The sequence below is a fragment of the Haliaeetus albicilla genome, chromosome 11 (assembly GCF_947461875.1).
Source record: "Haliaeetus albicilla chromosome 11, bHalAlb1.1, whole genome shotgun sequence".
NCBI lineage: Eukaryota > Metazoa > Chordata > Aves > Accipitriformes > Accipitridae > Haliaeetus > Haliaeetus albicilla.
Genome location: NC_091493.1, coordinates 21,118,283 through 21,134,692, shown reverse-complemented (window position 1 = coordinate 21,134,692; position 16,410 = coordinate 21,118,283). Strand labels below are relative to the sequence as shown.

Sequence of the window (16,410 nt, the reverse complement as noted above, 5' to 3'; positions counted from 1 at the left end):
AGGGACTAACCACTCAGTAGCTTCCTTTAGCCTATACTTAAACTATATTGATTTGCTTTCTCCTTTATAGTCCCTTTCTCTTGCAGTCCAAGTGGTAAACTTACCTTGTTGAAATACTTAAAATTATTTTCACAGGAATGCCTAGAAATGTTTTCTATTCTACTTTTCAAGTAAGATAAAACAAAAGACTGATGATATTAGCATAACAATACCCCATCTGCACCCATATTCTCCTGATTTAACTTGCTGAAGAACAGACTCTGAACCAACAGACAATGTCAATAGCATTTGATCTGCTGCTTCTGCAAAAAGCCATCTCTCATATCTGAATACATACAAAGGTGTCTGTTTAACGGTAATGCAAAAAAATAGCACTGGGTGACATTATAAAACAACAATCACTTTCCAGACAAGGGCTATCCCTGTGCTCCAGAAATCAACCTAGTATCTGCCAAAGCATCCCAATGTCTTTTCTGTGCAGTGCAGTAGGTAAGATGGTTCCAGTTGCCTGCTTAAAGTGCAAACAGCTCACAAGGCAGCCATTTACAAGGCAGGACCGCAGCGCACTAAGTGAGCGCAGGACAGCTAATGTCACCCCCTACTGCTTTTTTTAATACTTCTGTCAGCTCAGCAACACAGTGACTGCTGCTGGAAAAAAACATGCCTGGCGTTTCTGACGGCTTCCTGTGGAGTTACATGGAGAAGAGACAAACAGCCTGAAGGCTCAAAATGAGATCAGCTCACAGAAAACATGCCTCACATTTTCATGCCTGTCTCCTTCTCCTGGGGAGAGGTTTGGGGGGAGAGGAGAAAAGGAGGAGGGGCAGGGAAATGAATTATAGACAGTGTACCAACAGCTCTAATAGCATGAGGAAGCCATCATGTTAGAGAGCACAAATGTGACCCTTGGCCACTGGCAAAGCATCAAGAAAATTTGGTGATGGTATTGAGACACAAAAATAAAATAATTATTTCTGTATCTATATACAACTATCACAGCACTCTGATGGCTGAGTTTAAATACTCCAAGTCTGACCCTTGGCTTCCACTATGGGTTGCTAACACTTGGGCCAACAGGGGGAATGATGCAACTGGAAGAAACAGGTAGACTTCAAAAGATCAGAGAATGAGGCCAGGTCTACTACTCATGACAAAATCTCTCGTAGTCCTGCAGAAAATGGCTATATGCAGTGCATATCCAACATCAAGGATTTGATTTGGAATCACCCTTGTGGGGACTATGCTGAGAGCAAAGGGCAGGTTGCTGGCTTTTGAGCCAAGGGATTAAATGAGAACACCAGACCAAAGTTACCATCCCCCTAACAGAGTCACCCCCATTTACTCCCCAGCTCATGTCCTCCCTCAGTGTTCCTGAACCTGCCTCTTCCTTATGCTGGGAAGAAACCTGGGAGAAGGGCCATCTAGTCCAGTACAAGAGCAAAGAAGGAACAGCACTGTTTTGACTAGATGACACACAATGGAAACATCAAACAGGAAGCAGGGAAAGTGTCTATGGCATTAGAGGGAACAATCTGTTCAGTAGTCATGGGGAAGCAGAGAGGAAAAAGGCATGCAAAGGGAGGAGGAAATGTTTTCTGGTATTCATCAGGAAGAGATTTAAACATCACTGAACTAACAACCTGTACAAAATTGGCACATTTTTCCAGAAGTAATAAATAAATTTGATCCAGGCACTGCTCTGAGCATGAGTAAAGGTGGGGAAGCAGGACAGGATTCTCAGAGTCTCATAATTTGCCATGTCTTAGGCAAATTCAGACAATACTGTCTCACAGGTACAAGAATACCTTCGTCACATGCCCCATTTTTTTTTCTGTTACTTCAAAGAGTTAATGTTAAATGTTCTTCAAGAATAAGTCTATATAGGAGTTCATACAGAGGCTGGAAAATTTCAGCTGCTCTAAGGAAACAAATAGTGATGATGTTTACTGTAGCCAGAATCCACCTGAACCCCAAACTGAAAGGAACAGATAGACCTCCAAATACAGTTCACCTTCTAAAATGCCATCCCCCCGAGAAAATTTTCTAGCTCATCTTTCCTACCTTTTCACTCTCTGCAAACTCCTGCAGTATAATTTGTCTCTCCACACACAGTTCCAAGAAGTCTTCTGAATGGAAACTTTCGTGTAGTGCAGGGAAGAACGTTAGCTGGTTGCAATCCAATCCCTTCTTATCCATCTCCCTTTCTGCTCCATTTAACCTCAGCTCTCCTATATCAGTATAAAAGAGATTGCAGTTTTAGTGGCAGCCGAATGACACCAAAAGCATTTGCAATTTAGACTTTCACCCAATCTGTTCTACCTTGGGAAATAACATTATTTATCTGCAAAAAACAGGCAAGAGAGAAGTAAAATCTGTGAGTGCTAAGGAAAGATGCTTAGTTCAGGGAACTAAATACAGGTAGCTGGACTCAGTCATAATTCAAACTAAATTCCTACAATCACTGAACATTAGGAAATTAGGAAAAACTGAAAATGGTAGTCTTCTGGGGACATGAACTGAGCAGGATCTTAAGAGAACCCAAGGAGTGACAATCCACTCATATCTTGCTGTGTCCCAAGTTTTGCAAATTCACGCAGTTCACACAGTTAGGGAAGGCATGATCAGCCTTCTTATTGAGGTAGACTAACCACTTTCATGCAGAAACTGTGTAGTACTTCAGTCTTGTTTGGAGTCTAGAACAACAAGCTCCACTCTCACTTGTTTGCTAGGCCCTATCACATTAAAAAACCCCCGACAATACTGCCTATTTCCAACAGTGTACACTAGAAGCTTGACCTGGAGCAGCCATACAGATGGTTGAAATCCACAGCCTTAGACTTGGTTGACATTGCCAAACTACAGTTCTTTCTCAATGTTTCCACCCCCCTCTGAAAAACTATTGACTTCTATACCATACTTCATCCCCCCTCCCCTCTTCTTTTACTGTCTCACATAACAGAAAACTTGGCCTTGGAAAATGAAAAATGTTGACATAATGATCATATTTTGAAAAATCTGGTTCTATTCTGAATGTTGAAAACCAGTTTGAAATGTTAATATTCTTGATGATTTCCTTCCACTTTCCATTATTTTGTCCACATTCTCAGAAAGTTACAATTCCCATTACCAAGTGGTAATAGCCATCTATCACCTGGTTTTAAATACTATTTCAGAGGCAGAACTGGAGTGTCTACTAAAAGCAGGGGGAGAGTCTGCATTTTTCCTTCTGAGTTTAAGCAGTTAGGAGCTTTCCAGGTGCCCAAGAATGCCCAAAGCTTTCATTTCAAGACAGCTTTTTTGCTTTCAGATCTTTCTGGTGGCAACAAGAGAGCAACAAATTCTAAAGACAATTTATGTACCACCTCTAACAATTGCATCAGTCTTTTCCCAGACTTTTCCCAGTGACTTTTTAGCCCAGAGCACTGACAATAAGTTTTTTTCACTAGATGAAATTCTGACCTGGAACTCCATACACTTAACTCCAGTTCTCTTTGGCTGTTTGTGTCCACCCTCTTGATGATGTAATTTAGGCCTAAAAGGTTACCTGGATTTACTTCAGCAGGGGGTGTTGTTTCATTTCTGTTTGCTAGGAGAACCTGAAAAGAGACTAGGTATGACTAGAGTGGAATATGCAGACAGGTAAACATAACTCAGAATATTGTTGCAGAGAAAAACACAGATTTAGAACTACATTGCAAATAAATGCCTTGGAAATTCAAATAAACTCATTTGAAAGGACCCAAAGGAACAATATAATGTAGGAACAAATGTCAACAATTAACCAAAAGGACTACTGTCTTTTCAAAGACGACCCTGCATGAGGCCAGTTATAGGATAAAAAACATACCACCCAGCCTACAGAAAACTACCAGAATCCAAGCTTCACATAAAGGCTGAAAATGTCCTAGAGATGGGAACCTCCTGATATACTAAAGTGCTTCAGCTTTGGTTGATAGGATTTGGCACTTAGACACTACAGAGGTAGACAGTTGTAAATACACACATATACACTTCAATGCTTAGTTCAAACCAGTCTAATTCCCCTTTTGATCATCCACCAGTTCTAGCAGCCCTGACAAGCATAAGACTAACAGAACAGTGCAGCCTTCTAAGTGGGCTCTGTTGCATACATTGGGAAGAGCTATACTCATGAGATACTACAAGCAGAAAAGTATGGTTGGGTTATAATCTCATCTTTCTGGGGAGATCTTATACCAGAAAAGAGGGAAAATCATTCTGTTGCTGCTAAACACATTGCAACTCCTCTTACTCTCTCAAAACCAGACCCATTCAGTGGGTTCTTTATGCGTGGCACAGCGTGCTGATGAATCAGGTGATGAGAACCAGAGGAAAGAGGTGAGTATAAAGTCACTAGCAACTGCTACAGAAATTGTGCACCTCCTGCAAAAGCTTTCTACCTCACTCTTCATTCGCATAGTTGCCACTCGGGTGTTCACACGTTGAATCCTCCTCCTCATTCGCGAAGGCCCTTCATAACAATCAAGAATCCATCGTGGCTCTAAGGATCGTGCTGCATATCTCCACAGGCCTCTTCTGTAGAAAAGTTGCTCCTCAAGTATCATCCAGTCCTTGGCTGCTTTGCTGTAACCACACTGCAACATCTGTGGGACAGAACCACTTTGTGCCACCTTTTGCACACTTCCGTCCTCCTACCTAGCAGTGGCACCACCCCAGTGATTCAGAGGGATCTACCCAACCTACCAGATGGGACCCCTGCAGAGGGAGCACTGCAAACCCAGCAAACACAGGTCCAACTGACCACTGAAAGTATGCTGTGGGAGATACAACTAGTCAAACTAAGATACAGTGACAAATACAAGCATGTTACAACCTTCAACCTCCTTGAAAATGGCTGCTTTCATTAGATTTCCAACTCAAAAGCAGTGAGTCAGGAGAACAGCATCACAGGTTTTATTCACTCCAGTTTTTTTCTGGTGAATGTTTGTCTCAAATGGCAACAACCACGCTCGCTGAAAACACAGTCTGAAAGTGTCAGTCAGAAGTGTACTGTGCTCCCTCCAAGAATGGCATAAATTTAATTATTTCTGCTTAGGAGGTGTGTGCAGGGAGTTGGGGTACACTAAAATATCGATTTAAAGGAGAGAAGAGGTGAGAATTTCAAAGAATGAAAAGCTTGTTGGTCTCTGATGGCCAATCCTGAAACAAAAACATACCTGTGAGATTTTACTGGCTACGAGCTTGAGACCTGTTGAAAAATTTTACTGGCTGCTGAGAAAAAAGGTCAAAGTCCTCACTTTCATTTTTGCCACTGTAGGAGTGGAATAATTCATTTAAACAAAAGAAAAAAGGCTCTTAAAGATAAAGTGAAGAATCTGGTGAGTGATGCTATATCACACTTCATGGGTGATGTCAGGAACAGAGTATTGACTCATTAACTCTCAGCGTTTCTTTGGGCATACTACTCATCTCACTTCTGAAATGCCACATTTCTCAGGGTAGTCCAAGAGCATCCTTTCAACAACAGAAAGCTGTTGCACAATATTCCTGTTCTTTACCTGTACATGGTTCTTGTACAAAGAGGCATACAGCTCCTGCCCAATTCTTCGGTACTGTTCCATACATGACACAAATCCCTAGAAGAAACATCAGAACACATTACAGCAAGGCACTGCAGGTGTAAACTCTGTGAGAAGCAGAAGCAGGCATTAGTTGCTCTGTCTTTTAGAAGAATAATTGGGGAATATGACCTTTGTCTGCAAGTTTGATGGCTCTCCAGACAGGATAGTGATGAGGCAATGATTTGAGAGCAAGTTGCACACTTACACCAGGAAGATAAACATATTCATGATCTTAACAACGGTCATTAGTGGAACTACTCAGGAGGAGAAAGAAAACAGCAAATAAAATTTAAGGCTCCTCCTTTTGGAGCTGAATTAGTTAGTACTGCAAGTAGCATAAGACAATCTTCTGTTGTAGAGACCTCAACTGAGGTAGGGATCCGTAACAATACACCTGCTCCTTGTTGCATAAACAGAAAGTGCAAACAAAGGAACGGTCCATATCCCCTTTTTACAGACAGGAAGCTAACTGCTTCCAAAAACATTTTTGAGATTTAGGACCCTAAGTCCTCTGGCAACAAGTGACTTGGAGTATAAACACACTATTTAATGGGATTCTGATGCAGAGATATCTGAGCTACCTCTAGAACTGGAAACTTGCAGAGCGGTGCTAGTGCAAGACAATACCCATAATAACCGTCTCTGCTCCACTACACAGCACAGACATGCCCTAAACCCCAGTGCTACTCAAGTGTTTCTGGAAATACATGTATTCCAAAGCAGTCTGACAGAACTTTCTGGCCACCTTTCCTTTCCTTCCAGAATGCACTAGACTCACAGAACAGTGAACCTGTATTAACAGTCATACATTTCATCTGCTGTTTTATTGGAATAAACTTCTCAAGCTAAGGGTCTCTGTGCAAGTACAAGACTGATGAACTGCTGTCAAGAGATTATGAGCTGCATTCCCCACTCTGCAAACAGACTGTTATGTGCTGAAGCAAGACATGCAATTGCCCTAAACCACTACGTCTCCAACCACAAAACAGAGACTAAAATACTAACCTCAGAGTTACACAGACTAACAGTCCTCCAGTGTGGTGGGATCCTTAAACTCAGGGAGTAGGGAAATTAAATGGGTTTCATTCTCTTCTTATCTACTCCATCAAAACCCACAGGTTTTGGGGTCACAGGGTTCACATAGCCAAGACCTATACAGAACACAAACTGGAGAATTTCAAACAGTGCTTCCTATCTGAGCCTCCCTTTTGAAAAGGTCAGCAGAAACATTATTAAACTCAGTGGAATACCTCAGGTGCGAAACTAGCATCATGCAAATAACAACAAAATACAACCCAAGATTTTCACTATCATACTAATTCCTGAAATTCCCCTGTTAAACTTTAATCAAAGACAAGCTTCCAGCTTTGAAAATGCTAAGTTTGTTCCCCGATTTCTCCTAGCCATCTATGAAATTCTGGGTCCCAAAGAGACTTGAAATAAAGTATTTGTTCTCATGACATTTTTTTGCCTGATGAGAGACACAAAGCATATGGAAAGGCTGCGTGTATAGCTGAAGCACTGAATAGCTGCTGAGTAAGCTACTGGCTTGTTTTATCTTATTGCATCAAGGCAACTGAAGAACCAGCACAGGACTCTGCTTTAAAAATGTTGTCCAATGCTCAAGGGACTGTTCTACAGTCTTGTAACTCAGACTTTCCTATGCAAACACAAGGGTAGCTGCTCCATCTATTTCTTTCCTTGCTCAGTGTCTCTTTGTGTGACTGCTGGCAAGTAGCTACTGGGAAGAATTCATTATCACAGCCTTCTTACCAACAGTCTCCTGTTTGACAGTGTATTTCCTGGAAAAAGATTCTAACTACCCTATTACAACTACATGATGCCATGTCTGATCTTCTGGGCATACTTGCTTTAAAATTTTCCAACCCAAAAGCTCTCTTAAAGAGCAACTTTTTTTCCCTGAAGTTAATGGTACAGCACATAGGGATCTGACTCGGGATGATGCTCCTAATCACTACTGAAAGAAAGAGAATCTCCAAAATCACAGTATCCAAATAAACTGTAAATATCTATTCCATGTGCCAGCCAAATTTGTAGGAAGGATGCAGGCTTACTTGAACATGATTTTGAAGTTAAAATAAGATTGCTTACCCTTTCCAGGAATTTACAAAAGGTATACCAAAGCCATGAAGTGGGAAAAGAAAAAAAAAAAAAAAAAAGAAAAAAAAAGGAATCAGAGTGGCTGATCATTAACGGCATTACAGAGAGTAGCAGAAGTATCTGTTCCTTTGATATGTTCCTGAGGATTAGAGGTGGCAGAGAAGGCAGAAGCTCATCAGAAATTATACAGGAGAGGTTAAAGTGCCCCCAGTGCCACTCGAAGGCTCTCATGCTCACCCGAGCTTCCCTGACAAAGGTGAGATTGCTGTGAGTCACAGCACAAGGCTAAACTGGCTGTGAAAGTCCCAGCCTCTCACTACCTAAAGCCATGGATCAGATGGGTGACTTTTAAATGCATGGACTCTGTGCCATGCTGGCAGTGATTCCTCACAGCAAACTATCTAGCTGCTGCTTGCACTGTGCTATAATTAAGTTAACACACAAGGTCTATGTGGTGTGCCGATTACTGCTGGCTGCCAGCCAGGTCTGTACCCCTGCCGCGAAGTCACATTTATTGGTGTTTCCCTGCAGGAAGCTCCTGTTTTACACTGATGGAAGTCATTACATTTTTGTTTGTTTAAAGCATCATTAAACCTGTAATCACAGTTGCGGCCTCACAAAACTATTCCATAATTCATATAAAACTCCCATAAAGGCTGACCTAGAAAGCAACAGCATCTCTGTGCTGTTGAGCCAGGCCCAGTACAGGAGAAGAGCTGAGATCCCAGCTCTATGTGGACATAGGGTAAAAGCCATTCAGAATAGACAACCAATTCCTCCAAGTATTAACAACCACTTCAGATACCCACAGGCTATTCAAGCAGAGTCAGTGCTTTACTGGCAGCTGTTTCAAAGTAGCTCATAGTCTGTTATTTCACTCATGGTCACCGATCAGAGCCCTAAGGTCAAAGCCCACATTGCAAAGATTCTCACTGACTTCACTGACCCAGCTCCTAGCTTTCAAAACATATGAAGAGTCCTAAGAAAGACAAATTCTGCTAGCCGCGTCTGGTGAACTGAAGACTAACCACTTTGGCTTCCAAATGAGCTATAGCTAGCCATTTTCAACCAGATGAACATGTCCCTGATGATGATCCCCATAGGAAAACCATCTGGTTGTAAAATGAAATGAACAGTTACAAAATTGGAGATCACTGTGACTGGAAAAACAAACAAACAAACAAACAAACACACACAAACAAACAAAAAACAACAAAAAAAACCCCAACCTGCAAAACAAACCAACAAACAAAAACAAAACCTGGAAAATATATCAAATAAACATGAAGAATATAGACTAGGCTATTATTTATTAAGTGTTCAGTCAGAACAATTACACTGTAATGCTTAATGAACAACCAGTGCAAACAAGTTTCTAACAAATAAGGAGTTTCCATTAAAAATTGTAGGTAGTTATCCTTTAAAATGGCAACTCCTTATGCAGTAGATTAAATACAACAGAGCCACAGTGTAATCTCTATCTTGATCAAAAACAATATGCCAGCTTTGATAATTGTTAATATTGCGTAACATAATATAAAGTTTGAGTTTCATATGCTGAAAAGCAGGTGTAAATGCAAGAAATATGACTCGCATTCTAGGGAAGAGCAGACTAACAGGCCATATTGACCCATCCTGGCCTAAAAATCTGAGTATGATACCATGCTTTAAGTCTTTTTTATACAGCCTTCTCTACTTTGCAGCCTTAGACAATCACATTCTAAGTAGAATCAGGTTGTTTTGCTGCCTCAGGTTCCCCAGCCAATATTTAGAGCTTGAAAAGGTGATGGAATTTACAAGCTATTTCCCTATTAAAAAAAAATGAACCACAGAATCAAAACCTGTTTCTCCTCTTACTGCATGGAGACCTGAGGCAAATAGGAGAGAAAATGATTAGCACTGGGGAAAGGTAAAACCAGCAAGGAGAAAAATGCTGGCAAACAGACAAATTAGCATGCCAAAAAAAACCCAGAGAGTGGATTTTCTATAATTTCTTTCAACTAAAGCAATTGAAAGGCTGCTTGTAATAAGAAACAGTTGAAAAGAAAAGAAAAAAAAAAAGAAAAAAAAAAGGCTGAGGTGTGACTTCTAAGTTAACAATTCTCTACTGAGCTCTGGAATTTTTTATGTCTGATTTTTTAATTATTTTTATATATATATATCACTTAGTACTCCTGCACCCCATAAATATTCAGGCTTGCCATAATAACCTCATATTGCATGATACAGATGCCACATATGCCACAGTTCTTTCCTAAAGAAACATTATGTCATTGGAGCGCTGCACTTTGAGGTTTTCTTGGGGAATTAAAGGCTATGTGTTGTATTACAGAACACACATGCACACAAAAGTATGTGCCAAAACTCTTAATAAATAAAAATAAACTTCAAGACAAAATATTTTTGGACTTTGAAAGGCCAAAAGGGAAGCCCAAATATCCAGATCCCTCACTGTATCAAGTGAATAGTCCCATGGATGATAGCGAGAATACCCACGTAGTTGTTCTGAAGCATGTATTTTAGTCATCTGTTAGTGAGGACTAGAATTGGTGATATTAGCCTACTACTTTGCTCTTCCAAGCAGAAGAAATATTTAAAATATAGAAGCACACACAGTAAGAGCATTCATATAGCATCACAGCTATAACAAAAATATATACTCTTGTATAGTACTTTTCACCAGTACAACTCAAGAGTTCTTCATGACAGAGGTCAAAGTCTTCAGCTTACAGATGGGGAAACAAAAACAAGTGAGTTTCTGGAACATCCTGCCACTATGACTTGGTTGCAAGGAAGGGGGATTGGTGATGGGGCAAACCCAACCTGATTTAATTTGAAACAGCCTGATAAGCCCACAAAGAGGATGTATATGGTGACAGCATGCAGTAGTGGGAGGGGGAAACAATTTGATGAACCAATTTGGAAATCACTTCTACTCTTATGTTCCCAGTGCCAGATAGTATTCTAATATAGCTGATTTACCAGATAGTAGATCTTACATCACAGGAAGAGTCCACATACCATATTTCTCTAACTTGGGCTTTCACAATTCTACATGGAAGGTTTTTTGACCTAATTACAGCTATTCAAGCAATCACTAGGCTTTTAGAAAGAATTCTATGGACATAGAATATAACAGCAGGTAAGGAGCTCTTAGAGACACAAGAAACTGCATGTAAATAGCATATGTGACAGTGGCAAAGAGTATGTGCATGGCAGAAACAGATTTGATGACCATGATTCAATAAATCACTGTGTTTCAGGATGTGCTTAGGCATATACTTCACAAATTTATATACAGGTTGTCTGCTACTGAAGGGGGAAGATTTGCCTTTAATCCAAGCATTTAAGGTACAAACATACAGATAATACATATGCAGCACTTGTACCTTAAAAATGGCAATTAAACATGCTTAAAACCTCTATGGGTGATAAAGAGCAAAACAGGAAATTATCATCATTAGAATGAAAAATATGACATGATACTAACATGATACACTCTTCCCACCTTGAATAAAACAGAAAAGCTGCATTTTTTATGAAATGGAACACTAAGGAAATGCCATTTTATAAAGAGCAAATAGTTCAGTTTTACTTAAGTATATATTTCCCAGGAGCACAACATTAAATGGCATCCACCTGTGGTGCAGCATTACTCCTCTTGGCAGCCCCATATCCCAGCTCTGTCCTCTGGACTGCATGCCCTAACCAGAGTGGATCTCCTGTCACTGATGCTGTGACTTAGTCAGGAAGGAGACACTTTCTCACAAAAGTGACTGATTTTCTCAGTCACCATCTAAAGCCAATAATCTTTTTAACGGAAAATTCCTGAACCACTATGACTTAAATAGCTACAGAGCCAGATTGTCAGCAGTTAAATTTTGAGCATAAACTCTTCTGAGGTGTGAAAACCATCTTCTCATGTCCACTTCAGTTCACATGCGCCTCCCTTTTCCACACATCTAACCAAAATTTCCCTTCCTGACATGAACAATTAGAGCCCAATGCTTCTGGTCCTTTCCTGCTAAATCACAGAGAATAAATCAATCCCTTCTTCAACAGCCTCACAAGCAGAGGATAGGATTACAGCTAGCATGGCAGTTTTACAGAGAAGAATCTGAATGTTATAGTAAATTACTAGAGCTAGGTGAATTCTCCAATTCACCAGCCCTGTTGCATTCAGATACAGGGACAAAGTGCATAACATCTCCAAGTCTACTATTGCTACTAAATCTAACAGGGTGAATCAGAGACCGGGTATACTGCTACCCTGTGCAAACAATAAGCCACCCATCTTGTGACAAGACTACTTTTCAGGTAATTGACTATGCACTAGGAAGCGAATAGGTTCGTTTCATAAGAGGAAAAATTGTTTCATTAGTCACCAGGTAACAAGCATTAGGCTAAGGCAGATAATGTTTTTCTTAGCAGATTAAAGATCAGTTTATCTTAGTCCTTCGCATACACTCTCCATGCTGAGGGTTGTTTGCAGGCTCTTTTGAATCACAAAATTGTTATTGCCATGTGGATTTTATTGTTGCTTTGCCAAAATTCATTTAGCTTTTCAACAGACTGTAGTTCCAGCAGTTAAGTGTTGCATGGAAGCTTCGTGCCTCAACCCGCTAGGAGGCTAATGCACAGTGCCAACTGCTCCTAAGATCATGGATGGATTCCTGGCATCACCAGTTGGTTGGGGAATAGCAAACTTAATGAGAAAAACCTCCATATTTCAGTGCATCATAAATGTACCCACACATGGGGGTGAGTTTCAAGAGGATAAAACCAAAGTATGGTGTACATGTGATGAGACTTCCACACTGTATTTATCAGCTAAACTCAGGCAGCACAGAAGCAGCTTTACTTCTATAGCAACTATATATATGTATGTATATATGTGTGCATACACACACACTCCAACAGATGATACTACTGAAGAGATGAATTCCTGGGAGAACAGATAACTTGTCTCCTAACAGCAAAAAAGCTCAATGGGAGGTGTGACATGTTTGTTCTTTAATCCTATCTCTGAGGATGAGTTCTGTGACTTTGGGATAATTCACTCAACCTCTTGAGGGTTCAGTTTCCATCCTGTTACAGCAGAGGTATTAGCTTTTACCTCTAGTGAAAGGTGGCCAGACTTCGGCATTATGGGGAATAGCAATGGAGTCTCTTCTTGCCTTCACTTGTTCTTACTCACCATTTTCCTATTTCTATTTAAAATGGTGATTTTCTGTGAAGTCCTACAGGTGTATGTAACTTAGGGCTTTATTACATAGTATCTCAATGCATTTATCTGAAAGCCTCATGCACTGGCGTTTTCTGATTACGTTTGAATCATAGCTTTTATTTAAGAAAAATGTGCATCTCTAATCCTTTAGCTGATGAAAGAATTCTGTAAAAATTAGCATATGCTTAGAGCTCAGAGTACAGAATACAAAGAAACATCTCTTCCCTGACCCCCAAAATTATCAGTTTTCCTAAAATGACATGCATTTAAAGGTGACAAGATTACTTCTGGAGTTTTTTAGTGCCTGTAGAACAATCCTGGACTCTACAGAATACTCTGCAGCAGAAAGCATGAATGGAACACAGGCACAACCAAGCTTTACCTTTAATTTGGCTAGCAAGGATGAGAACAGCAAGAAATGAACGGTCACAGACTTCAGCACAGGTTAGCAACTTATACCCTCATTTAGGAGAAACATTTAAGTTCATCTTGCAGAGATTTATAGGACTTCCCCTGATTTCCTGTTCTCTACTTGCACATACAACCATCCGGTTCACACTCTTAGCTATTTTCAGTCCCTGCTGTCTGATGGAAACTCATACTCAATTTTCTGGGCACCCAGACTCCTATGTGCATTTTATAATGCTCCCTGCATAAGATGAGACACCATATACAAACTCATAACTTGTTGATAAGCAAATTTGGTCATAATTCTTCTTCTTATAAAGATTTCTAATAATAAATAGCATAATTGAAAAAGTGCATTATTTGTCTTTAAAAGTAGAGCAAATATAGAACTTAGAAAAAAACAGAATAATGAAAAACTATTTTCTTTTGGGAAACGGGATGAGAATGTTGATTCCACCCAAAGTTTTAAAACAAAAATGTAAGTTTGATTCGGTTTAATGCTGCTTCAGGCTTTTGAATCAAACGATCCATATAAAGCAACTTAATTCAAACAATTTTTTTTAATTTATTATAAATAATAGGTTGCATCAAAATTCTGGAAGAAAATGGACATATTTGAACCAAGAAATATGAAAAATATATTGTATATATTCAGCAGGAAAAAAACCAAAATTCTGTTTCACTGGCTAGCACTTGTTTCTATGGTTTCTATGCAACCAGATAAAACGCTGCTTTCATCCACATTAACACCATTCAATTCATTTGCCATCCTCTCTGTTACATGAGAATAAAACTCTGCAACCAGCAGCTCTTGAAAGATGAGATTTCAATGCTAACAGCTTTAAACATTAAACTCCACTCGCTGAAATCCTATATCCAAGCTTAAACCTGAATGAGACACAATCTCTAGTTTGGAAAGCAAAAATCTATTTAAAAAAAATATGCAGGAAACAAAAGAAAAGATCTTTTCATACAATGCATAATTGAATGAAGGGTCTTCACTGCCACAGGACACCACTGAGTTTAAAAACACAGAAAAACTCCCTCTGAATAGTTACTAACAAAAAGTTTTGGAAGAGATATTATTTCTTGTATTTTAGGTTTTAAGATGAAAGTGATATAAATCAAGAAAGGAACAGTTTTGCTAGGATAGATTTTTCTACTGTGCATTGTGCTGTCACACACCATTTCCTGTACCAACCGGTACTGGATTTCTGGGGACAGACTGTGGAGTGAGTGGCCTGTGGAACTGAGTCAGCCTAATGGTTTGTATTCATCATCATCCAACCTTTATATTCCAACTTCTCTGTTAAACAGTTGTCTTCAGTGAATGTGGAAATTATTCCCACGCATTTCAGAAAGTTTGGTGATTTGTATTACATAAAATCAGATAGCTCTGCATTTTGTGTTTTCATGCAGTTCTTATCTAACTTATTGACCTGTTGAATTATTTCTTTATGATCTTGGGAACAATCTGAAAATGGTAAGTGAGCAATGTGTCAGATACCCGCTTAAGAGGACATAAAAATTTCTTTGTTCAAAGTTAAAGAAACTTTTTCCAGCTTGCTGCAGCATACTGTAATTTAGCTTTGAGCCAGTTATTAAACAAGACAATAATATTATAATGGAAATTTTTTAATATACATCATTAATAGTAAAGTGCCTATTTCATTGAAGTAAAGAAAAAATGTGTGCTATGAGCAGTTTTGAAATGAATATTTAATTCCAAACTTCCCTTGTGCATTTAATGACATGCTAATTTACATTTTAATTACTTCCTAAGAAATCAAAGCATTTGTTGACAGAAGAACATAATGTCAACTTCACGATGCACTGTTGGTGGATAGTTAATGAACTTAATTAGATAATTAGTGATGTTAATTATCCTTCTATTCTGAAGATAAAGATGTTACACAAATGATGCACTTTTCAAAGATATATCATTATATGTTTGTTTGCTTTAACTCAGTTAACTTGAAAAGCTAATAAAAGATCAACTGAGTGATTGGTAAGAAAAATATTTGTTTAAGTAGTAATCGTGATTATGTTTCAAATATTTCTATCTTCGTAATTTCACCTACCGGGAACTGCTAAGTTGAGCTGGTTCCTCCTTCTTCCCAAATTATCAAGTTCTTTCTGTTTAACCCTGCTCTCCTTTTCAGTACCCTGCATTCCTCCACACCTTGAACAACCACTCTCTGATGCAGTGGCTCTACTATTGTTTGAAAACCCAGGCTCATCAGCATCAGCTTTGATTTTACAGTCAGTTATTGAAAGATGCTATAACAATGCAGGAAAGAAGTAGCTAGTATTTGAAGGCACTGGTCCACTAACTAGCTCTGGGTTCAGCTGCTAGTGTTGCCACTGACATCTTGGATGATAATGGCCAAGTCTATGTAAATTCATGTCTGTCAACTTGAGATAAAGTTTCTTTCTTACAGAAGTCAAAGCCCACTGACATACAGCATTTTGAGCTAACGCTGATTTTACGTCCTGGGGCTGAGTCTTCCATGCCCTGACAAGAGCCTCGGAATACATCATCAGCCTTCCAGTTCAAAATCAAACACTTCTGTTTGAAAACCCTTGTTTAAAACTACCCTCTAAAACACAGACTTCTCCACACAGACATCTCACCCAAGAATTTGTGAGTATGATCTGTACATATTAATTTGAAACAGGTCATTTCTCCCTCTTCCCCCAAACCTAATGCACAACCTGTAAAAGATTGCTGCAAAGAGTGTGAAGCAAGACTGACAGCCAGGAGTGAATGAAGCCCCAGTGCTCTTTCCTGGTGGAATCATGTGGGGTGAGAGCCCTGCCCCAGACAGGTCTAATTCTCTATCTGTGATGCAGCTACTACTTGTACTAGGTAATTAAGTCCTAGCACTGTACAAAACATAAAAAAATCCTCCTGTAAGTGTTGATGTAGAGATATACATTTCCAGCACAGAAGGAATTTAAGCCTGTAGTTCAAGCTTCCACTGAAGTTAATGGAAATTCTATGTTTAAATACTTCTCAAAATATAATGCATTACCACCACAGGTGAATGACTA

General features: G+C 39.4%; 1 protein-coding gene across 1 annotated transcript in view; it reads right to left on the bottom strand.

The window, feature by feature from the left end:
- Nucleotides 1-16,410, bottom strand: part of WDFY4 (WDFY family member 4) — a 149,186-nt gene that overhangs the window by 62,694 nt on the left and 70,082 nt on the right. Inside the window, exons 40-43 of the mRNA XM_069796554.1 lie at nt 5,538-5,615; nt 4,419-4,622; nt 3,545-3,596; nt 2,062-2,228 (exon numbers count right to left, since the gene is read on the bottom strand). Of these exons, the coding sequence (XP_069652655.1) occupies nt 2,062-2,228; nt 3,545-3,596; nt 4,419-4,622; nt 5,538-5,615 (501 nt within the window). The remainder of the gene's footprint in view (nt 1-2,061; nt 2,229-3,544; nt 3,597-4,418; nt 4,623-5,537; nt 5,616-16,410) is intronic.